At 52.7% G+C, this 23314-nt stretch overlaps 1 protein-coding gene and 1 non-coding gene across 5 annotated transcripts; both read left to right on the top strand.

Moving 5' to 3' along the window:
- Positions 1 to 1913: 1913 nt before the first annotated feature.
- On the top strand, positions 1914 to 23217 carry Itga7 (integrin subunit alpha 7). Of its 4 annotated transcripts, XM_057757517.1 has the most exons (27): positions 1914 to 2324; positions 6680 to 6807; positions 6907 to 6986; positions 8304 to 8559; positions 9057 to 9188; positions 9446 to 9565; positions 10400 to 10607; positions 10714 to 10907; positions 11134 to 11222; positions 11336 to 11463; positions 11591 to 11686; positions 11809 to 11870; positions 11965 to 12134; positions 13050 to 13190; positions 13661 to 13776; positions 14199 to 14391; positions 16333 to 16413; positions 16499 to 16578; positions 16674 to 16748; positions 16880 to 16982; positions 17455 to 17631; positions 17766 to 17897; positions 19982 to 20095; positions 20319 to 20417; positions 20512 to 20637; positions 21543 to 21655; positions 22520 to 22676. In XM_057757517.1, exons 1-27 carry the CDS (start codon positions 2119 to 2121, stop codon positions 22539 to 22541), a joined length of 3441 nt encoding a protein of 1146 aa, XP_057613500.1. In that variant the 5' UTR covers positions 1914 to 2118; the 3' UTR covers positions 22542 to 22676. The 4 variants fall into 4 exon arrangements, with proteins under 4 accessions (XP_057613500.1, XP_057613499.1, XP_057613502.1 ...); XM_057757516.1 differs by lacking the exon at positions 21543 to 21655 and having other exon boundaries at positions 1915 to 2324; positions 22520 to 23217; XM_057757519.1 differs by lacking the exons at positions 9057 to 9188; positions 21543 to 21655 and having other exon boundaries at positions 1915 to 2324; positions 22520 to 23217.
- LOC130866684 (U6 spliceosomal RNA) lies at positions 12483 to 12584 on the top strand. Its single transcript, XR_009056373.1, has one exon. It is a non-coding gene; the product is annotated as a U6 spliceosomal RNA (small nuclear RNA).
- Positions 23218 to 23314: the final 97 nt, after the last annotated feature.

Below are 23314 nucleotides of genomic sequence, written 5' to 3'. Positions count from 1 at the left end.
AGGCTTTGACCTGAGTCAGAGGCCTGGGGAGGAGTCATCAACACTGGGTTCCATCCCAGTTTTGCTCCTCTGTGTGTTCATAGCATCTCTTTTCTGCTGACCGGGGCTCTGAGACACAACGCGCTGGAGAGGGAATGCCGGGGGATACTGAAGTGTGTCTGTTCATATGTGTCTGTTCATAGCAGCTGTTTAGAGGGGTGCTGCAGCCCTGCAGAGCATAAAGGAAATGCCCAAAGTAGCATCTGCATTTAACTCACCTGGCAACAAACACTGTCCTGTGGTCAGAGCAAGAGCCCACAATTCCTTTTTCTCTGCTGAAGAAGTCTAACCTGAACACAGGAGAGAGATGTGAGGACAGAGGAAAGGGAAGAAGAGAGTTCGCAAGAATATGAGGTATTCGAAGGGCAGAGGCAATAGTGACAACGAGAAATGGTCCTGAGAAAGGTCTCAAGAGTGACGTACCCAAGAAGGGGTGGGGTGGTAAAAATAGGCCTTCAAAGTAAGCGTCAGAGTGCCTTACACAAGACCAATGCCTGGCAAGAAAGAGAAACCAGAGGGCGAAGTGGAAGGCTGTGAGGCTACCATTTGGCCAAATTATTTCCCATCTAGTCCCTGGCACTGTTTCTTGATTAGAGTTATAAATAGCAGAGAGATGGGAAAAAAAAGTCCCTTCCCTTTGTGTCTATCCCAGAGTGGGGGAAGGGAAAGGAAGCTGGGTAGGCTTTGGGTCTCTCTGAAGAACTCCTCTTGCTTTTGAGACAGGGTCTTTTGTGGAGATCTCTTTTCTGATGCCCAACTCCTGCCTGAACCAGCCCCAAACCCCGTGCCCCCTTTTGATTTATTTATCGACACACCATCTCACTTTGCAGCTCTGACTATGCAGACCAGGCTGGCTTCCTTGGGTCTATCCTGTGCTGAGGTTACAGGTGTGGGCCACAAAGCCTGTCTTCCATTTCCCCTCTTTGTTTTGAGACAGGGTGTCACTCTATAGCTTTGCCTGGAACGCTTCATGTAGACCAAGCTGGCCCCGAAGAGACAGGGATCTGCCTGCCTCTGCCTGCGGAATGCTGGGATTCAAAGACGTGCCCCACCCACCCTGCCATCCTTTCTCCTTTCGCGGGAAATGCCCAGTCTCTGGGAGGATCTGATAGCAGGACACTCCCTTTCTATGCCTTTGTCTTTCATCTTTCTCCCCTTTTGACCCCCTCTTCCTCTTCACAGTTGAATCTGCATTTCTTATTTTACTCGTTTTTTTCTTCCTTCCCTGCAGACTTTGAGCTAACTACTCTTTGCCTTCCTCTTGCGCTCATTTCTTTCTTTCTTTTTTTCTTTCTTTCCATTCGTTCCAGTCTCCACACCTGCTGAGTGTCTTTCTCTCTGAGCCTCTGCTTCTTTCTGGTCCCTAGAACGCAGACGTTTGTGGGCTCTGGGGCACGGGGAGCTGTTTGATTCCTACAGCCTAAGAGGTGTGCTTTGCTACTCTGGGGAGGCGGAATCTGTAAAGGACCATGCGGGATCGAGGCGCAGGGAACCTCTGCTTTCCCTTCCTTTGTTTTTAATCTGCGCATTTGTCTTCTCAGGTAGTCAATCCCTCAACCTCCTCCCAGTTCTCTATTACCCTTCTTTCTTTTCAGCCTTCTCTCCTGCTGCACTTCTCTCAGCATGCTTGACCTCAACCTCCACTTTTTGGGGGGACGGTTGAGGAAAGGGAGGAGTACACTGTGCAAGGGTGGGGCGGCAGGGTGCTAGGGAGGGGGTACGGCGAATGGTAGACCAGTTTCCACCGGAGTTGAGGTTCTGGGCATCCCGGGTGGTGCGCGGGTTCTCCATCAGCTGCGGAGGCAGGGGGCGGGGCAGGGGCGGGGCCTGGGCGGCATCCTGGAGAGGAGGCGGAGCCGGAGCGCACGCCGGCGCTCCCACTGCAGTAGTCGTAGTTAGCAGGTCCTGGGGCAGCGGAGAGGAGGTCTCAAGAGGGGTGCCGAGGTGATTGGAAGATTGGAAGACTCCTGAAAGACCAGATAGATTTCGGAAACCAGAAACACTCCTAGGGAGAACCGGGGGCTCTAGGCGCGCGACGATTTCTTCGCACTATCAGGGAGCGCTTGCAGGGTTGGTTCCATGGGCAGGATTCCGAGCTGCGATTCCCTCCGGCCCCCTGGGATTTGTTACCTTCTTAGTTCCTTGTTCGCCGGACTGCTCTTACCACGGACAGTCGCCTTCAATCTGGATGTAATGAACGCCCTGCGCAAGGAAGGCGAACCTGGCAGCCTCTTCGGCTTCTCGGTAGCCCTGCACCGACAATTACAACCCCAACCCCGGAGCTGGTGAGTCACCATACCAGCCGAGTCCCAACTCCCTATCTACCTGTCTCTCAGACTTTCAATCGTGCTCTGCCCACAGGCATCTCACACTCTAACCTGAAAGCGTGCCTGGTCTTGTCCAGATCCCCAGACCCAGGATCTTGCCTTGGGGATGAGTTGGAGAGCAATGGTCTTGCCAGAGACCCCCTTTCCTCTGCCTTTTCCTTTAGGGTGCATCCTTGCTCCAGTCCTGCATCCCTGGCTCCTCTTCTTCCTCAGAGCGGCAAGCTGCATAGGGCAAAAGGAGTGGGCAGGACAGAGAGGATGAGGGTGCTGTGTGAGGAAGAGAGGAGAGAACAACTAGCTACTGCCAGAGCATCCCCCTGAGATGGAGTGAGGGATGCAGGGCCCTGGGAGGCCAGGACTGATGCGGCTCAACACAGCAGGGAGGCTATAGGAAGACCGAGGGGGGCCTGGCAATCTGCAGTGATGGTTTGGTCAGAAACAGTGGCAGGAAAACAGAGACTCTGAATAGTAGCAAGGGATGGTGGCAGCTGTCACCACTGCTGCGAGAAACAGCAGCAGCAGCAGCAGCAGCAGCAGCAGCAGCAGCAGCAGCAGCAGCAAGATCCAGTAAAGATGCCAAGTTGCTTCTTGTCCTCCTCAGGGAATGTCCAACTCCAGAAATCTCAGTAGTGGGGAAAGACAAGCAGGAGTGTAATGAAGAGGACAGTTGTCATCTTTTCAGAAATCCTGGTAGACAGATACATTTGCAGCTGATTGCGTTTCCATACCCTTGGTTCTTACCACACAGGAAAAGCAGCAAGAACAGGAGAAAGCTTTCCACCCCCTCCTGCCAAGGGGCATTCCCCCGCCCTCATAGTCAATGTATAAGCCACATTTAAGTGTCCATTACTGGGATCAATGCTGTCCCCAGGGACTGTCTTCTCCCCTTACTATTGGTCTGGGGGCAGAAGGCAGGGACAACACTTTATTTCTCCACACCCACTGGAGGTGGGGGGGGAGCCTTAATCTTTCTCCTTCCATTATTCCTGTCATCTGGGAGAAGGCTGTGCTCTTTAAACCTTTGGGAAAGATAGGAAGCAACTTATGTCTCAAGCCATCAACAAGCCTTACAGTCACCCATCCCTCTCTCCTTCCTTCCCTCCCTCCCTCCCTCCCTCCCTCCTTCCTTCTGCCATCTGCTAGAGTTCCAGGCCCGGAGGCCTTTTTAGGACATGCTGAACTCTCTGAGTTATTTCCAGGCAAATTCTCGGTTATTTTTAATAGCTCGGTCTCTTGTCATTTTCCCCTTGTCTAAAGGTGGCCCCTGATTCTGTCTCTAGAGCCAAGTTGGGGGTATTCCCAGAGGGGCCTGACCATCTGGCTCCATTTCGCTCCAGCAGGGGGCATTCCTCTGACTAGGGGCATGGAGAAGCTGCGGCCTTGCTCAGTCCCTCTTTAGACCTTGTTTGTTTTCAGTCTAACCTAGAGATGAGACTCTGAGGCCTAACCTTGCTTTGCTCAGTTTTTATGGCCTCATTTATTCCCATCAGCTGAGAAGCGGAGACAGTAGCGTCACTATCCCATGGGGTTATGGGGGGGATTAAAAGTTCTTAATATACGCAGAATATTTAGACTAGCACAAGACCCGAGGTGAGTGTTTGGAAGTGTTTGTTGTGCTAGAGCTCTTGTGCTGGATTCAGAGAGCCTGAGAGCAGCAATATCACAGCCGCCCGGATCCAGAGGCTTGACTGAAAGGTCCCAGGCTGAACTAACCTTCCTGGCTGCACAGCTTCCTTAGGGGGCCACTCAGACTGCGCTGGGCCAGGGAGGGCCGGACCAGGGCCGAAGCTCTGGTAGGATGCTCTAGTAGTGTGCTACTTATTGGGCCCTCAGGCTCATTCTGTACCCAGCAGCCAGCACCACCCCCACCCTCACAGTAGCTGGAGCCCTGGCTACTGTTCTGTCTGAAGGCCTGGGGCGGTTGGACTTCTGGGATGAAGTTTGAGAGGAGAGTGTAACTGGTGCGGGGTGCAGGGCGCTCTTATTCTAGGAGGAACTGGCTGGGTTCTTCCTTCCAGGAGTGGGACTGGGCACTTAGCATTGGTCCATATTTTCCCTCCTTCCAGCCCTCAACCTCCAGGGCAGGTGTGAACACTGAACACTCACACTTCTACTTCTTTGACTGTGCAGTTGCACACTAAGCAGCGGAGGCCCTGGGTGTCTCTGTGCGTCCACCACAGCTGTGCACCCAGTAATGAGTCCCTACACTTCCTATGGGGCGAGCCCAAAGACTGTAACAGATGACACGCGCTGTGTTTGCAGGCTGCGGACGCCTGCAAAAGCTGGAGTTTGTTTCCCCTGGGCACCATCACCTAGAGTTCCTAGGGTGTCATTTCCCCTCCTTTTCCTCTGCTGGAGTGGTTTCAACCTTCTGAAAACAGGCCAGCCAGCGAGTGCACTGACCGGGCAATTAGACAGATGAGGATCTAGAGGTGGGCAGGCTGCGCCAAGCATTTGAATGCGTTTGCTCACCTGTAAGATAAGAATTCTTATCTTACAGGACTGTGAGATCAAGTGGGATGATGCCTGTGGCTCTTCTCCTGGGAATCCAAGTGGAGAGTGGTAAAGGTTAATTCCTTCAACCTCTGTCCAGCCTGGGGCCTGGCCTATAGTAGGTGCTACGTTGTCTTACCAATCACTGCCTGACCCAGGGGTTGGTGTATAATGGGGTGTCAGTAAACAGTGGTGAAATGATTGAGAATATATATCCTCTTTCTTCCTGCTTCCCCTATATTTGTCTGTGTGTATGCACTGCTTGCATGGCTGGTGTTCCCAAAGGCTGGAAGAGGATGCCAGATCCTCTGGAGCTGGATTAGGTATGGTTGTGCGCTACCTTGTGGGTGCTGAGAACAAAACCCAGGTTCTCTGCAGGAGCAACAAGTGCTCTTGACCATCAGGCTACCCTTCCTGCCTCTTCAAAGATTTATTTTTAATTTTTTTTATTTACGTGTTTGTGTGTGCTCCCTGTGCCCATATAAATTTATTTGTACCATGTGAGGATGGGTGCCCATAGAGGTCACTGGATCCTTGGGAATGGGACTTACAGGCAGCTGTGAACCACCTGGTATGGGTACTGGGTACAGAACCCAGGTCCCTCAGCAGGAATAGCAAGCAATATTGACGGCTGGGCTATCTGTCCAGCTGTGTGCTTCCCCGACCCTGCTTGACACTGGCTCTGACACGAGGTGACAGCTGCTAAGTTAAGGGACAGCAGGAGCTGTGGGAACCTCTCCCCCCACCCTACAAGGTTTGGCTCAGTGCCCCACAGATGCCTGTCTGTAATAGTGTCGGACAGTTGTGGGATTTGCCCCCAGGATGGAACATGGAAGAGTGTGAGAGAGAGGACTTGGGACTTGTCCTGCTGCCTACTACTCTTGAGCCTTTCCTGAAGAGACGGTCTCGGTTGCCATCTGGGTATCAGTTACCGCACCTCACTTCCCAGTCACTCCTGGCTTCAGGGCCCAGTCCTGAGGGACCCAGGCAGCCTCCGTTCCCAGCACAGTCCACCTCTGGGGAAGACGCTTTGGCTGTAATCATGGAAAATTGTTCTGCCGAGAAAGTTGTAACTAAGAAAGAGTCTGAGGGGGCAGTGAGAGAGAAGGGTAGGGGTGGAGGGAGAGGAAAAGAGAAACCTGTGGATGTGGGAGGTGAAGGTAGGACAGGGAAGGGGATTCTGGACGTGGGAAGGAATTGGGGTGGTGTTAGCGGCCACCAGAAACATTTCCCCATTTTCCTCCTAGTGGGCATGACTGAGTTTGGGACTTGCAGAGCTACCCAGTGGGTAGGGTCTTTGCTGGGCACACGGTGCAGGGGAAACAGGCCCATTTCTAGCCTCTTGCCTGGCTTCTGAAAGTCCCTGAGCCACTGCGGTACCAGTCTGTGTGCCTGCCGCTCTTGCTCCGGGCATTCTTGCTATCTCTGGCAGGCTTTCAACTGGACCAGGGTTAGGGAGGAGGGTGGTGTCTAAGGCTGGGGCCAAGCAGGGGGTGGAGAAGCTTGTCGGGAACAGGTGCTAGGGACGGGCAGTTCTCTTAAGCTGGCGATGCTGGCAGGCTGCTCTGGCCGGCATGTGTGTTGACATGTGTATATCCACTCTTTCTGTTGGTCCTTTATGCAGAGAGTAAGCACAGATGTAACATGACTGTGTGCCCAGGTCTTTAACATACCCTTGCCAGAATTTGAGAAAAATGGCTTTTATTTTTTCTCTTTAGTACCTGGACACTCTGCTTGGGACTGAGGAGTTGGAGTCAGGGAAGCTCTGGAGTGGCTGGAGTACTCTGGCCTCTAAATCTAGCCCTTGCCCAACCCCACAGGCTGCTGGTGGGTGCTCCCCAGGCCCTGGCTTTTCCTGGGCAGCAAGCAAATCGCACTGGAGGCCTCTTTGCTTGTCCCCTGAGCCTAGATGAGAGGAACTGCTACAGAGTGGACATCGACAGAGGAGGTGTGGCCTTGGCACGGTGGAGTGGGAACAGCGTGTGAAGAGGGGAGGGCAGGACGTGGTCCCTTGTTCCTTCCCCTGAAACCCAGTGTCTTGCTTCAGCTGATGTGCAAAAGGAAAGCAAGGAGAACCAGTGGCTGGGAGTCAGTGTTCGGAGCCAGGGACCTGGGGGCAAGATTGTCGTGAGTACTGCTTCCTGTGACAATGCAGACGGTGTGTGTGTGTGTGTGCATGCACGCGCGCCTACAGAACACAAACTGGACGCCGGGGTGATTCCTAGAACCATTGGTTGATACACGAAATTGTAAGAGACAGTCCCTTTCCTTATCCGTTTTAAAACACCCATCTATCCATCCGAGCTCTTGTCAGATTCCTACTGCGAACATTGCTTAGTTTCAGACATTATGCTAACCTCTGAGAGAGGACACGTGAAGACAGTGGAGGCCTCGGCGCTGCCAAATAGTTCTGCAAATGCTTGCCTTGTTAAGACAGAATCTCACTATGTAGACCTGGCTGTCCTGGGGCTCAAAGAGATCCTCCTGCCTCTGCCTCCTGAGTACTGATTTAAGTCATGTGGCATCTTGCCTTTTAGTTATGACAACTCTTTTTCTCGTCTGGGTCTCTCACTGATGTACACAGAAGTCGCCATGAGGCTGAATGTCACCAGTGCTCACTAAGTGGTCTAGCTTCTAGTCTGTAAGTCCGAAGGAAGAGTAGAGAGAAAGGGCTGCTGCCAGCACGGTGTGCTGAGCCATGCTTTTGGGAAGAGGGAATACTCAGAGGACAGATATTAGGATGTCTTCTTTCGGGAGATGATGACAGTTACGAAGGTCTAGGGACAGATGACTCAGTGGAGTGCTTGCTTTGTAAGCACGCACATCTGAGTCGGATTCCGAGAACCAGCATTAGTAAAGCAACATTTGGAGGTTGTGCTTTTCACCCTAGCATTAGGGAGTGGAGGCAGGAGGACCCCTGGGACTTACTGGCCAGCCAGTCTAGCCCAATTGGAAGGGTCCTGATCCCAGGGAGAGACTCTGCCTCAAAAAACAAGGAGAATAGCTCTTGAAGAATGACACCTAAGGTTGTCTTCTAAGTTTCACATGCACCTGACACATGTGTACTGACGTTGCATGTATGTTCCCCTGCACACATCTGCACGAACACACACACACACACACACACACACACACACACACACAACAGCATGTTTCAAGATTGTTACACGATCAGGGAAGCCCGTGTTCTATGTGCTGTCATGTGTCTGTGACTACCCAGGTAGAACACAGGACAAAGCTATTTTTCTTCAAGTGGCTACAGATGGGGTACCGGAAAAAGGACCTCACACTGGCTAGGTGATGGTGTTCAAGTGATGCTGGCCTAGGGTTGTCTGTGTGTGCACGGGCATGTGTGTGTGTCTGCCAAAAGTCTACATGTATGTGGGCCGCTTGTAGGTCCCTGGTAAACGCAGGGGAATGACCTGATCTCCTGTTCTCTCACAGACCTGTGCACACCGCTATGAGTCTCGACAAAGAGTGGATCAGATCCTGGAGACTCGGGATGTGATTGGCCGCTGCTTTGTGCTAAGCCAGGACCTGGCCATCCGTGATGAGCTAGACGGTGGGGAATGGAAGTTCTGTGAGGGGCGCCCCCAGGGCCATGAACAGTTTGGGTTCTGCCAGCAGGGCACAGCTGCCACCTTCTCCCCGGACAGCCACTACCTCGTCTTTGGGGCTCCAGGAACCTATAACTGGAAGGGTGAGTCATTTATTGGGGAGGGTGAAGGAGGGGCCCAAGGCCTCCTCTTACCTCAGAGATGGGATTGCCGGCAGCACACGGCCAAGCATGACCACAAGTTCATTGGCGTATTGACCGGGGGGCACTGCCATGCCTTCCACTCCCATCTTGCTAGCGCATAAATAAATGGGGTACCTACTCTCCATCGCATGGTCATGTGCTTATCTACATGTTGGCATGAGTTCCCACATGCACGGCGGGCCGGGGCCTGCATGCTCCAACACAGCAGCCCGCACCTCATCACTGCCATTCCTGTCTCTGCACGCTGCCACTGGCTGAGCTGCCACTCGGTGAGTGTGATGCCATGTCTGGGGAACCCTAGAAGCTTGGGCTCCGGAGATGGTGGAGGTGGGGCTGAAGAGGAGGGGCGGGGCTTCCCTGTGTGCCCATCCAATGGTGTCTGGTCTGAGGGGTGAGCCTCTCCCCTGCCTTGAGTACTAACAGGACTGTCCTTGCAGGCACCGCCAGGGTGGAGCTCTGTGCCCAGGGCTCGTCCGACCTGGCAGACCTGGACGACGGGCCCTACGAGGCAGGGGGCGAGAAGGAGCAAGACCCCAGCCTCATTCCGGTCCCTGCCAACAGCTACTTTGGTAGGGACCCCTCCCTGGTCCAGAACCGCTCTAACCCTCTGCTCCTTTCTCTTTTCCTCTTTCTCCACACTCCCATCCTCCTGTCTCTGTCTTTCTGTTGTTTTGCCTCTGGCTTCTTGGTTTCTCTCACTTTCTTCCTCCTCTTCTTCCCCTTTCACCTCCTTCTGGCCTTTCTACCTGTCTCTGTCTCCTCACTCTGTGTCCCCTTCTCTTGCTGGCCTTTCCCTGGTGTCTCTTCCCGACCTGCCCCCCCACAGGGTTGCTTTTTGTGACCAACATTGATAGCTCAGACCCTGACCAGCTGGTGTATAAAACTTTGGATCCTGCTGACCGGCTCACAGGACCAGCCGGAGATTTGACCTTGAATAGCTATTTAGGTTTGTAAGCTCCTGCATCCTGGGTCCTGGGGTTTGGCCCTGGCTTTCCTGCTTCCCTCCTAGGGAGTATTCTTTCCTTCCTAGCCCTCTCCTAACATATGCCCAGGGAAATACATATTGGGCCCAAACTGCAGAGGAGAATTAGGTACATTGGCAGGCCTGAGGGCTGTGAGCCAAGCAAGGGTCTTCATGGAGGAAGACGCAGGTGGAGCGAGAGGGCAAGGGTTACCCTGGTTGGAAGGACAATCTTGACCGCTGGGGAACTTCCTTTGGGGGGTTAATGTGGACTTATGATTGGAGGAGCTCCAGCCTCATGGGTTATTTATGGCCTCTTTTGCATATCATCATCCAGGATGGAATGAGGTCCAGGAAACATTTGGGTGAAGCAAGCTCTGCTTTGTTCCCTTGTCTTCCTCCCATATCTGTAAAGCCTTCCTCCTCTGCAGGGTTGGGGAGGGGGGTAAAGAAGGTGCCTTGGATGCCAGTGGACTTCCTGGGTGTGCAGAATGGGAGGGACATCCTCTTCTCCAGTTCCCCAGGTTGGGCATGAGTGGTGGCGGCTCTGGTTCAACTCCCATTGCGGTGACAGCCCCTCTTACCAAGTCACCAAGCTTCTCTGTTACTGCCTTTCTCTTTGCTCTATGACACCTCCGTATCACGTCCTGTGTCTCTGACCAGGAGGGCTGTAAGGGTTTCTAGACCCTGGCGGCGGCGGAGGAATAGCCCAGACATAGTGGTAGTGACTGGGGAGCAACTCTCCCTCGTGGCTCCGGGGGAATTCCCTGGCTTCTGACTCTCGGGGAATCACTCATAGTAAGGGATTTCCTCACCTAGGTTTCTCCGTCGACTCTGGGAAGGGTCTCTTGCGTGCGGAAGAGCTGAGTTTTGTGGCAGGGGCTCCCCGCGCCAACCACAAGGGGGCTGTGGTCATTCTGCGCAAGGATAGCGCCAGCCGGCTGATACCCGAGGTCGTGCTGTCTGGGGAGCAGCTGACCTCTGGCTTTGGCTACTCTCTGGCTGTGGCTGATCTCAACAACGACGGGTGAGAGGGGACTAGAGGAGTGTGCCCCGGGGTCCAGGAGTGGCTTCTACACTTTGTCCGGACTCCCTTGGTCTAGAGAGCCCCATGCTGTCTCCCTCTTCCACAGCTGGCCGGACCTGATTGTGGGGGCCCCTTACTTCTTTGAGCGCCAAGAAGAGCTGGGAGGTGCCGTGTATGTGTACCTGAACCAGGGTGGCCACTGGGCACATGTCTCCCCTCTGCGGATCTGTGGCTCCCCCGACTCCATGTTTGGAATCAGCGTGGCTGTCTTGGGGGACCTCAACCAAGATGGCTTCCCAGGTGTGACTGGGATGGGGAAAGCAAAGCTCAATGTGGGGAGGAGCTGAGTCGGGAGTCGAATCGAAATCGGCGGATTCTATAACTCAGCCAAGCTGAGCTAGCGGTGCCTGGAGGGAATGGCTGGGAGGATTTAGAATGATGTGCGGAGCTCCTCAACGAATTAGAATTGGGTATGGACCTTGTCTACCGTCCTCGCAGCCTCACAATGCTTCTCTTATGCCCCCAGATATTGCCGTGGGAGCTCCCTTTGATGGAGATGGGAAAGTCTTTATCTACCATGGGAGCAGCCTGGGGGTGGTTGTAAAGCCCTCACAGGTGAAGGGATTGATGTGGAGGAATGGTTCCGGGTGGAGTAAGGACTGCAGAGGGCAGGGTAGGGAGGACTGGGGAAAGTGGGGCTCAAGGAAGGGGTGACCGCTGCTCTCCAGGTACTGGAGGGCGAAGCCGTGGGCATCAAGAGCTTTGGTTACTCCCTGTCTGGGGGCCTGGATGTGGATGAAAATTACTACCCGGACCTGCTCGTGGGCTCCCTGGCTGATACTGCCGCGCTGTTCAGGTGAGCCTCCAGCCTCTCAGAGCCTCCCTGCGGGCCTGGCCTCTTTCCAGTCCCACGCCTTGTCCTGCAGAGTTGTTCCTAACCCCACATTCTGGTCTTCCCTACCCAATGAACTCTCCACACCCAGGGCTAGACCCGTTCTTCACGTCTCCCAAGAGATCTTCATTGCTCCGAGAGCCATCGATCTAGAACAACCCAACTGTGCTGATGGACTCTTAGTCTGGTGAGGCGCGTCCAGAAGGGATTGTGCCCTTCCCCTGCCTCTCTTCCCTAGCTTGGGTCTGGGTTGTGGCAGAAGTAGGGCTTGGGGTCTTGTTTGCTCAAGAGCCTCCCTTTGCCCCACAGCGTGGACATAAGGATCTGTTTCAGCTACGTTGCTGTGCCCAGCAGCTACAACCCTACTGTGGGTGAGTGGAATCCTCACCCACTGCTCTCTCTGATGGTACCCTAGGAACAGGGTCCTCAGCTCACTGGGTTCCCTCTTCTCCCTCCACGCCACAGCCCTGGATTACACCTTAGATGGGGACACGGACCGGAGGCTCCGGGGCCAGGTTCCACGAGTGACTTTCCTGAGCAGAGGCCCAGATGACCTGAAGCACCAGTCCTCGGGCACTGTGTGGTTGAAGCACCAACAAGACCGAGTCTGTGGGGACACTGTGTTCCAGCTGCAGGTGACACCGCCTTCTGGTCTCCGAGTGACATCACTGTCGCATGTCTCCTCTTCTCTAGAAAGACAAGCTTCGGGCCATTGTGGTCACACTTTGTTGTGAGCTCTGGGCCCCAAGGGACTAGAAAGATGCTCAGCAGCCAAGAGATTGTCTAGCTCTTATAGGTGACCCAGGTTTGGGTCCCAGTGCCCACCTTGGGTGGCCAGTAGTGCCCTGCAACTCCAGCTCCCGGAGACCTGGCACTCTCTGGCTTCTTTGGATACCCGCATCCATGTGCTTATACTCACATACAGACACCACACACACACACACACACACACACACACACAATTAAAAAAATAAGAAAAGCCTTTGTACTTGGCAGCATATATACTAAAATTGGAATAACAGAGAAGGCTAGCACGGCTTCTACTTAAAGATGACACATAAATTTGTGAAAAATTCCATATTTATTTATTTTTTTTATTTTTAAAAGATCTAGGCACTGAGCAGTCCCCGTTTGAGCTCCTTTCTACACACTTTTGCCTCTCTGCCCGATTTTTTTTTTTTTTAAATGAGATGGAGTGTCTGTATGTAGCCCAGGCTGGTCTGGAACTTTTTATATAGGCCAGGCTGGTCTAATTGTGAGATCCCACTTCCTTAGCCTTTTGGGTGCTAGGATTGCAGGCATGAGCTACCACACCCAGCTAGTACTCACACATTTGTGAAGTCTGGAAGTTCACAGAGGTGGTGTCTGCTCCTTGCTCGACGGGAAAGCCTTTCCTGCTGTGGTCTCTCTCATCCTCACTGCTTGCCCGCTTGTATGTCTATCTCCCTCAAGTTCTTTCTAAGCTTGAGAGTCTTCAGTGTACTGGTGAGGGCCTTGATCAGGGCTGGGACTAGGGGTGGTTCCAGTGAGTAACAATACTTTCCTTTCAGGAAAATGTCAAAGACAAGCTTCGGGCCATTGTGGTGACCCTGCAATATAGTCTCAACAGCCCTAGGCAAGCTCCTGACCAGGGGCTCCCCCCTGTGGCTCCCATCCTCAATGCTCACCAGCCTAGCACCCAAAGGACAGAGGTGAGCATGCAGGAAACGGAGCTGGGAGGGACAATGATCCCCGCGCCTCCACAGTGACACCAGCTTGCAGCTTGCAAAAAAAGCTCTTCTGCACACGCAGCCCCAGTACAAGCCTTATATGTAGGCACGGTAATACCTCAAAGGGGAAATGGCTCAGATGAGCATGTGTTCCTTCGTGCTCCTGCTCCCTCGCTTCCTGTAGTTGCTCATGGTTCTGGGGTAATCCAGGCCTGGTGTCTTCTGAGATGGACATCAAGCCTCTTAAATCTCCTTGCTCCCATTGGGCCGGAATGGACAGCGTGCAGCTCACTACGTGGTTCACTTGGCAGCCCAGTGGTACCCATCACGGCTTTTCGCAGTCTGTGCAGTCTGGGCGGGGAACTGTGGTCTGTTTGTGGACCAGCCTGGAGTCCTCTCATCCCGTGTTTCGCTAACCTTAGACGTGATCTTCTCCCGAACACTCTCCTCAGATCCACTTCCTGAAGCAAGGCTGTGGTGACGATAAGATCTGTCAGAGCAACCTGCAGCTGGTGCAGGCCCGGTTCTGTTCCCGGATCAGCGACACCGAGTTCCAACCTCTGCCCACGTGAGATGGGTGGAAAGCACACGTGTCGGGGAGGAGAGGGCTAGGCCTCAGCAAGTGGAGGAAGCTTCTTCATAGGGGTCAGACAGGGCTCTGATTCAGAGGACGGAGCGAGGGGCGGGGTCCCGACCAGAGAACAATGCTCCTAGTCTGTGTGATGCCGTGTATTTTATGGACACGTCATCACAGTGTGACCCCTCTGGCTCCACGTTGTGAATGAGAGCAACCTCTCTGGGTTGCTGTTTAGACCGGGTCAGAAAGTGGTGGCCTTAACATAAGAATGGAGGTCCCCTGACTCAGAGCTGGCTGATGTGTGGTGTGGGGGACTTGGAGTGAGAGGAGAGGCAGTGAGCACTTGTTTGGGGGCTAGAAGTAGTCAGGGTGGGAGGCTCAGATCCTACAGTGAGTTGGGTTCCATCCTCCAGGGCTGTGGATGGGACAACGGCCCTGTTTGCGCTGAGTGGGCAGCCGTTCATAGGCCTGGAACTCACGGTCACCAACCTGCCCTCGGACCCGGCCCAGCCTCAGGCAGATGGGGATGACGCCCATGAAGCCCAGCTCCTGATCACCCTACCGGCCTCCTTACGCTACTCAGGCGTTCGAGCCCTGGATTCTGTGGTAAGAACCTGTGACAGGGCCTAGTGTGTTCCTTTAATTTTTAAAGAATATTTATTTATTTATTATGTATTATATGTATAATATTCTGCCTGGATGTATGCCTGTATTCCAAAAGAGGGCACCAGATCTCATTACAGATGGTTGTGAGCCACCATGTGGTTGCTAGGAATTGAACTCAGGACCTCTGGAAGAGCAGACAGTGCTTTTAACCTCTGAGCCATCTCTCCAGCCCCATGTTCCTTTAATTTTTATTTTCTTTTTGTGACTTTTTTTTTTGATTTTTTTTTTTTTTTTTTTTTGGTTTTTCGAGACAGGGTTTCTCTGTAGTTTTGGAGCCTGTCCTGGAACTCCCTTTGTAGACCAGGCTGGCCTCGAACTCACAGAGATCTGCCTGCCTCTGCCTCCCGAGTGCTGAATTAAAATGGGATTAAAGGCGTGCACCACCACCACTCAGCTTTTGTGACTTTTTTTTTAGTAGTTATAGGTCTTATGATATTTTCAAACCTGCATGTCACTGTACTTAACTCATCAAAGTCACTCCCAATATTCTCCCTCCCTGTCATAGTCAGGGTTTCCATTGCTGTGCAGAGACACCATGGCCACGGTAACTCTTATAAAGGAAACATTTAATCAGGGTGGCTTACAGCTCAGAGGTTTAGTCTGTTATCGTCACGACGGCATGCGGGCAGATGTGGTGGAAAGGTAGCCGAGAGTTCCACATCTGGACTGGCAGGCAGCAGGAAGAGCGAGACACTGGGCCTAGTTTGAACACTTGGAACCCCAAAGCCCACCCTCAGGGACACACTTCCTCCAACAAGGCCACAGCTCTTAATCCCTGTCAAGTGGTGCCACTCCCCAGCAACAAACTCAAATCTGTGAACCTAGAGGGACATTATTATGCAAACCACCACACCTTCCTTTCTCTTTCTGGTTTCCCTCCTCGCCCAAAATTGTCCCCTATGCTTATGTATATTCTTTTCTTTTTTTTTTTTGAATCAGTTTTGTGTGTATGTATATATGTTTAGCTCTGACTACCCTGGAATTCCCTCTGTAGACCATACTACCTTGAACTCACTGAACTCCGCCTGCCTCTGTCTCCCAAGTACCAAGGTTGGTCTGCATGTATGTTTGAGACAATGTCTCTCTCTGTAGCCTAAGCTGTCTTTGAACCCAAGGCAATCCTCCTGCCTCACCCTCCTAGGGGCTAGGGTTACAAGCATGTGCCACCACACTTGACTTCATATATGTGTGTATATATATGTGTGCATATGTATACATATATGTGTATATGTATATACGTGTGTACATATGTGTATGTGTGCGCATATATGTGTATGTATACATGTACACATATATGTATATATGTGTTCATATATGCAATATATGTATACATATATGTGTATATATGTGCATGTATATACATGTGTATATATATGTGTGTATATATGTGTATATATGTGTGTATATATCCATAGATACTCACGTATTTAGATTCCACAAAATATGCAGTATTATTTTTTTCTACTGCTCTTCTTTGTGCTCCCTCATCCTCATTGTAGAATCCCTCTTCTCCTCATCTCCCCATATGGTTCTCCTTCACTTTTTTTTTTCCGAGACAGGATTTCTGTGTGTAGCTTTGCAGCCTGTTCTGTAAACCAAGCTGGCCTTGAACTCACAGAGATCCGCCTGCCTCTGCCTCCCGAGTGCTGGGATTAAAGGCTTGCGCCACCACCACCCGGCCAGCTAAATTTCTTATATGAGAGAAAGTGCGATGTTTGTCTTTCTGAGTCTGGCTTGTTTTGCTTAATGTGGGGACCTCAGTTCCATCTGTTTTCCTGCATATGACATAGTTTTCTTCTTCTTTATGACCGAGTAAAGCTCCATTGTGTATTCACAAGAGATGAGAACCCAAACTGACCTATCCTTCCCTCCCTGATCCAGGAGAAGCCGCTCTGCTTGTCCAATGAGAATGCCTCTCATGTCGAGTGTGAGCTGGGGAACCCTATGAAGAGAGGTGCCCAGGTTGGCATGTCTAGCCTTTTCTCTGTCTGGCCCATTCTTAAGACCCAGCTCCCGTCTGACTTACCTGCCGGTCCACACTTGGCAGGTCACTTTCTACCTCATCCTCAGCACCTCTGGAATCACGATTGAGACCACCGAGTTGGAGGTGGAGTTGCTGTTGGCCACGTAAGACTGGGAACAGGTTGGGTGACTTAGAAAGTCTTCAAGTGCCCCATGGAGGCTCCTGTGCCAGCTCACACATCCCCATGTTCGTATGCCAGGATCAGTGAGCAGGAACTGCATCCATCCCTTGTTCGAGCTCAAGTCTTCATTGAGTTGCCGCTGTCCATTTCAGGGTAGGTGCTGCTTGCGTGGGTCCCTCTGCTGCTCCCAGAGCTTGGGCTTGGCCTTACCCGACCTTACCCTCTTGGCTCCATTTGCTGCACCCCAGGCCTCCTCAGCTTCTCCTCTCATCTCCCCATAACAGGGTGGCCACTCCTCAGCAACTCTTCTTCTCTGGCGAGGTGAAGGGAGAGAGCGCCATGCGATCTGAGAGGGATGTGGGCAGCAAGGTCAAGTATGAGGTCACGGTAAGCATCCTGTCGTGTGGCCCCAGAGAAGAGGCTTTAGAGATTTCTCAATGTTTTGGGCTCTTCCCCACATGGCAGCATGGTGGCCCTGGGGTTCCAGGCCTCTGCACCGGGCAGACATGGCTCTAAGCACACGTTGGTGCTGGGGTTTCAGGGAGTCATCTGGACAGGCCGTCTCTCCGGCAGATCTGAGAGGTGTTGGGAACTCAAGAGGAACGGCTTTTGCTGGAATAGGTTCTTGGGAGAATCTATAACTTTCGTCAATACTTTGCCCTGGCTCGTCCTAGATCCCCGCACACTTGGTCAGCTTTTCCTGGAGAATGAGCAGAGAACAACGCCCAGTCTGGTCTAGATTGTGCAGCTCTGCTCTGCTTCCCGAAGGTCCTCCACATCAGCCTTGCCTCTCTCCCTGTGATGTAAGGACCAGTCAGAATCTTGAGTTTCATTTCTTCCCACTGCTTTGGGCCCACAGGTCTCCAATCAAGGACAGTCGCTCAACACTCTGGGTTCAGCCTTCCTCAACATCATGTGGCCCCACGAGATTGCCAACGGGAAGTGGCTGCTGTACCCCATGCGGGTGGAGCTGGAGGGAGGACAGGGGCCTGGGAAGAAAGGGATCTGCTCTCCAAGACCCAACATCCTCCACCTGGTGAGGCTTAGGCAGGGCAGGCCGGGTGGAGCCTGGGAGGGATGTCGCACGGAGGGGGGTATGTGTGGGTGTTGGAGGGGAGATGCTATCTCCGGGGTTGCAGTATTTGAAGAAACTCTCACTGCGCCTTCCAGGATGTGGACAGCAGGGATAGGAGGCGGCGAGAGCTGGAACCGCTGAGGCCAGAGGAGCCTCCAGAGAAGCTGGAGCCCAGCACATCCTGGTGGCCAGTATCCTCTGCCGAGAGAAAGAGAAACATCACCCTGGTGAGGGCAACACGGCTACGGCATGGCCACAGTGAGGGTCAGGGAGCTGGGCATCCTCGGAGTCACCTGGCAAGACATGTGGTGCTCAGACACCAGGGACAGCTGGAGGGAGACAGTACCCATGAGGCAGCTCCTGACACCTCAGACCCTGCAACTCCCGGTGTGCACTCCAGGGCCAGCTAGGTAGCGAAGCAGCGACCCTGCTCATTTATCGAAAACACTGCGTTTTGTAAGGGGCTGGGGGGGACTCATCCTCTTGCCTCCAGTTTCTAAGGGCCGGGATTACAGGCATGGGCCTCCAGGCTCAGTGTTTCATGTTCTCATAATTAAGATTCTAGTATATACACAAGATTGGCTAAGCTTTCTGTCTATCCCCTTTGACCAGCTTGGCTTCCCACTCTCCCACATAGTTTTGGTATTTAGCTGGATTTGTTGAGTGCTCTGTGTTCCTCCTAGGTTGGTGCAGACAGTGAGAGTGTGGTACAGATGTCAGTTAGGGACACTGGGGCTTGAGCTAAGCCTAGGCGTGGACCATGATAAGTACGGAGGTCCTTGGCCAGTCGCCGAAAGCGGATGGTGAACTCTGTCGCGACTCGTCCTTTTTCTGGGCTGACGCTTCCCCATGCCCCTTTGATACCTAACCCGAGGCTAAAGAACACAGGCAGCTGTGCTGCATCTGGAACTCGCTGATGCTGTGGAAGACATCTAGTCCCGCCTCCCCCACAGGACTGACAGCTCCAAGAGACTCCCTGTTTAACAAGAACCTTGAAATAGTTTCTTTATTTAATATTTCTTTATTTAGAAACAGAGTTTTTTTTTTCTTCTTTATATTTGGAGACATGGTCTCTCTGGTTGACCCAGAACTTGCTGTGTAGACCAGGCTGGCCTTGAACTCACAGAGACCTGCCTGCCTCTGCCTCCCAAGTGCTGGGGTTAAAGGCATGTGCCACCATGCTCAGTCTAGAAACGGTCTTGAACTCACGGCAATCCTACCTCAGCCTTCACAGTGCTAGGATTAGAAGTATGTGCCACCATGTCTAGTTATCCATTAATTGTGCTAATTTTTATTTCAGATTCAAGCTCGCATCATTCCATAGAATACAGGGTGTTCCCTCCCAGCAGGGTTGGAGACCAAACTAGGGCCTTTCTATGCCAGGCAAACACTCTACTGCTGAACTGTGGCCCAGCTCTTCATTCTTTTGAGAGGGGAAGGGCTGCTGTGCTATGCAGCCTGGGCGTCCCTCCAAATTGAAATCCTTTTATTTCTTCTCAGATGCTAGAATTACAGGCGTATGCCCCCGTGCCTGCACTTATTTATTATTTACTTTTTTCCTGGCTTTATTTTTTAAAATGATTTTATTATTTTAAATTTTCATGTGCATGCGTGTTTGGCCAGCATGTAGGTGTGGAAGCCGCATGTGCGTGCGTGCCTTCTTTCAGAGGTCACATTTGGGTGACCACGTGGCATTTTTTCATCTGTCCCGGAACTCACTCTGTAGACCAGGCTGGTCTTGAACTCACAGAGATCCGCCTGCCTCTGCCTCCTGAGTGCTGGGATTTAAAGGTGTGTGCCACCATATCTGATACCACTGGAAATGTTTACTAGCTCTGTGACCTGAAGTAGGCTGGTGGCCTTCCTCAAGACTAAGCTTCTTCTTTTGAAAAACATTGACACCAGGCACAGTGTGCCACACCAGAGCAGCCTCAGCCCTTAGAGGCCCAGATGGAAGGAAAACTTTAGGCTAACTTGGGCTGCACAGTGAGACTCTGTCTCAAAAAGAAAGTACCTTGTAGAAGATTTGGAGCTTAACTGAGCTAAGTGCCTGGTAGTTTCTGGGTGCTTAATTATTGAGACAATAAGCAGAGTAGATATTAACTCAGGAAGTCACTTTGCCTGTTGCTTGGGAGTGGAAGACCCTTTCCGATGTGTTTCAAGGCCCAGGTTTGAGGTAGGCAGCTATTTTGGGCCAGAGGGTTAGCCTAGGCAGAGTTCCTGGAGGAGAGGAATTTGAGGTCCATTGAGGAACATGGGAAAGACGGCTACCCATGGGCCTGTTGGCTCAGGGTCTTCCTATCCTCCGCAGGACTGTGCCCAGGGCACGGCCAAGTGTGTGGTGTTTAGCTGCCCGCTATACAGCTTCGATCGCGCGGCTGTGCTACATGTCTGGGGCCGTCTCTGGAACAGCACCTTTCTGGAGGTGAGGGCACCACCATGGGTTCTGGCTGGACAGCTTCTGCAAACCCCGCCCCCTGGGGTTTACTTCTGTCTCTTCCCCGTCCTAATGCAGCACTCTCTAAAGCCAAGCCAGGCAGAAACACCCGCCTTCTGCGTCCGCACCATTTCAACTGTGGTGTCAGTGGCTGGAGAGGATTGGGAAGAATATGGGCATTTAGAAGTCTCCTTCCTTCCCTATCCCTTAGGAGTACATAGCCGTGAAGTCCCTGGAAGTCATCGTCCGAGCCAACATCACAGTGAAGTCCTCTATCAAGAACTTGTTGCTCAGAGATGCGTCCACAATGGTGAGCTGCCTGCCAGGCTGGAGGACGGGCCGATGGGGGACTCTCCCGCTTCCCACTCTCTTTAGCTTTTGCCTGTTGACTCCTTGTTTCTCAGATCCCAGTGATGGTGTACTTGGACCCTGTGGCTGTGGTCGCAGAAGGAGTCCCTTGGTGGGTTATCCTCTTGGCAGTGCTGGCTGGGCTGCTGGTGCTGGCCCTGTTGGTGCTGCTGTTGTGGAAGGTGAGGCCCGGGGAGGGATGGAGCCAGTGGGAACTGGGATTAGAGGAAGGTGGCTGGCCGCTCACTCACACAGGTTCATCCAGCAGCTCCTACCGCGAGCACTTACCCTGCACGCCCCAGGAACTCCGTCTGCTCAGGATGTTTCGGAGTTGGCTCCGGTGCAGACCTTATCCTCAAGGCTTGTGTAGTTGAGTGGAAGTGTGGGAGCCTTGTAGTTAAGGAGGGGGCAGAAGTGTCGAGTTGAGATGGTAGGAACTCAGAAGAAGGAAGGCTTTGAGGACCCCTGGAGCTGGGCCTCAGACGGTGAAGGGGCAGGATAGGGATGTGGGGAGATGGGGCAGTGTCATGTAAAGCTTCCAGAAGAACCATGGTGGACAGAGCCTCAGGAGTAGAAAAGTGTGGTCTGATTTAGCCACAGTGTGGCAGCAAAGGTTGAGAAGGAAGCTGTGACCAAGGCCTACAGCGTGGAACACTGGCTCCAGGGAACTGCTTGGAGCTCAATGGGAGCTGCCTCGTATGGGACCATTCTTGTTCTGACAGAGCTGTAACATAACACTGGCTCAACATAAAAGCACACACACGCACATGTTAGTACAGGGGCTCTCATGCTCCACCAGGGCCCATCCCCGAGCCACATGCCACGTAGGAGGCTTGTGTAGAACCGAGCACATCCTTAGGCTCTGTAGCTACCCTGTCCGCTGCTATTTGACAAGGGTGTGTCATCAGCGGGCCAGCTCTGGAGTGGCATCAATGCTGTTGAGAACTTGCCCAGTCTTAGGGACGACTGATGCCTTCTGATCGGGACGCCTACTCTCCATAGAAGGGAGACAGGCAGATACGAAGTCCCCCTCCCTCCTCAGCCTTCCCATCGTCTGCCTCTTTCCCCTTCTCCCTCAACATCCCAGTGTGGCTTCTTCCATCGCAACAGTCCGAGCTCATCACTTCCAACCAGCTATCACCGAGCCCATCTGGCCGTGCAGCCCTCGGCCATGGAAGTTGGGGGTCCAGGGACTGTGGGGTAACTGCTGTGTGTGCACGTGTGTATGAACATGTGTGTGTATCTATGTGTGTGTGTGTATGTCTAAGTACAGAGCCGGCATTGGGAGGGGCTCAGTAAAGAGAGGGGTGTGTACAAGGGAGACGAGGGTCCGAATATTTGAGGTAAGGAGCAATGCAAACGTGAAGTTTTCAGTGTGAGCACACAGCCCAGCATGCACAGGGAGCGAGTAGGCTGGGAGTGCCAGCATGTGGGCACGTGGGGTTCCATGCATGTCTTTTCTGTGGGAACGAGTGTGCAGAGATGATTGCACAAGGATATCCTGTGCTGTCTGAGCATGCAGGAGTCTTGACTGTTCTGAATTTCAGTGTGCAAGGGGCCCATCACCACCTTGGTAGGTGAGGGGTTAAGCTACTGTATTCATGGATGCAAGGGCCCTAGCCTAAGGGGATGCAATTCAGTGTGCAAGCACACAGGTGTATGGCTATGAGTCATCATTCAGGGTTTTTTTTTGGGGGGGTCTAGGGCGCTAATTTTTCCCTTGGATCTTGAGTTCTAGGAGACATTACTGAGGTTTTTTAAGAAACTTGGGTGGGAGAGGAAAGCGTGGGAGGACCTGGTGTTCAGTTTTAAGCCTCTTTTTCAGGGACCAAGGGTATTTCCTTGATTTTACACCTTGGGCTTCCTTCTGGTCTTCCTTTGGCTGTGAATGAGAACCTTGGACCCTGGTACTGATGGTAGCAAGCTGGGTACTTGCCACTGTGCTGGAATTTGGCCAGCCTACCTCACTTTCGTTTCAGCTTTCTGGCTCGGAGACGGTGAGGGGCTCTAAGGGCCCTCAGCCCTGCAGGCTTCTTCTCATGGTCTGTCTTGCTGTCCTCACAGCTGGGATTCTTCAAGCGCGTAAAGCACCCGGAGGCCACTGTGCCCCAGTACCACGCAGTGAAGATCCTTCGGGAAGACCGACAGCAGTTCAAGGAGGAGAAGACCGGCACCATCCAGAGGAGTAACTGGGGTGGCTCCCAGTGGGAGGGTTCTGACGCCCGCCCCATCCTGGATGCCAATGTGGCTCCTGATGGAACTCCGGTGCCAGCCTCTGCTTAACCTCCCTTATTCCAATTCTGGCTGTTGAATCCCTTCCACCCTTTCCCAAGATGGGCTTCTTGGGATGGAAATAGTGGGGTAGGTTGTTGGCATCACATCGAGATACGGCAGACTCTACTTCCTCAGAGGCACAGACCTCTCCCACCGTGAGAACCACCCCTCCGACTTCCCCTTAGAATGCTGTGAGACGAGGGGGCATATCAGGGATGGGCTGTGGGCATGGCTGGAAGGATGGGGATGCAGGATGGGGAGTAGGGGGTCCCCGATCTCCTTCTCTCATCCACCCTGGATAGCATGTCTTCCCCAAAGTGCCTTAGACAGAGGGTCAGGGAGGAGAGCGTGTCGCTGTCTCTTGTTGCTGTCTCAGGGGCTCTTCCATCCCTAATCCTCCCTGTCCTCTGACCGTAGTGTGCTGTACCAGCCTAGTGGTTTTTGTCTATTTATTAAAAGGAATTTGACAATAAAAAACAAAAACTCTGGTTGCTTTATTGAGTGCTTTTCTCTTATCTTGAGGGTTTGGCTTCCCTCTGCGCCCCCCCCCGAAGCTCGGCACAAAGTGGGTGATAGCGGGGGAGG

The sequence above is a fragment of the Chionomys nivalis genome, chromosome 25 (genome assembly GCF_950005125.1).
Source record: "Chionomys nivalis chromosome 25, mChiNiv1.1, whole genome shotgun sequence".
NCBI lineage: Eukaryota > Metazoa > Chordata > Mammalia > Rodentia > Cricetidae > Chionomys > Chionomys nivalis.
The sequence above is the reverse complement of the archived record's forward strand: the minus strand, read 5'-3'. Positions and strand labels throughout refer to the sequence as shown.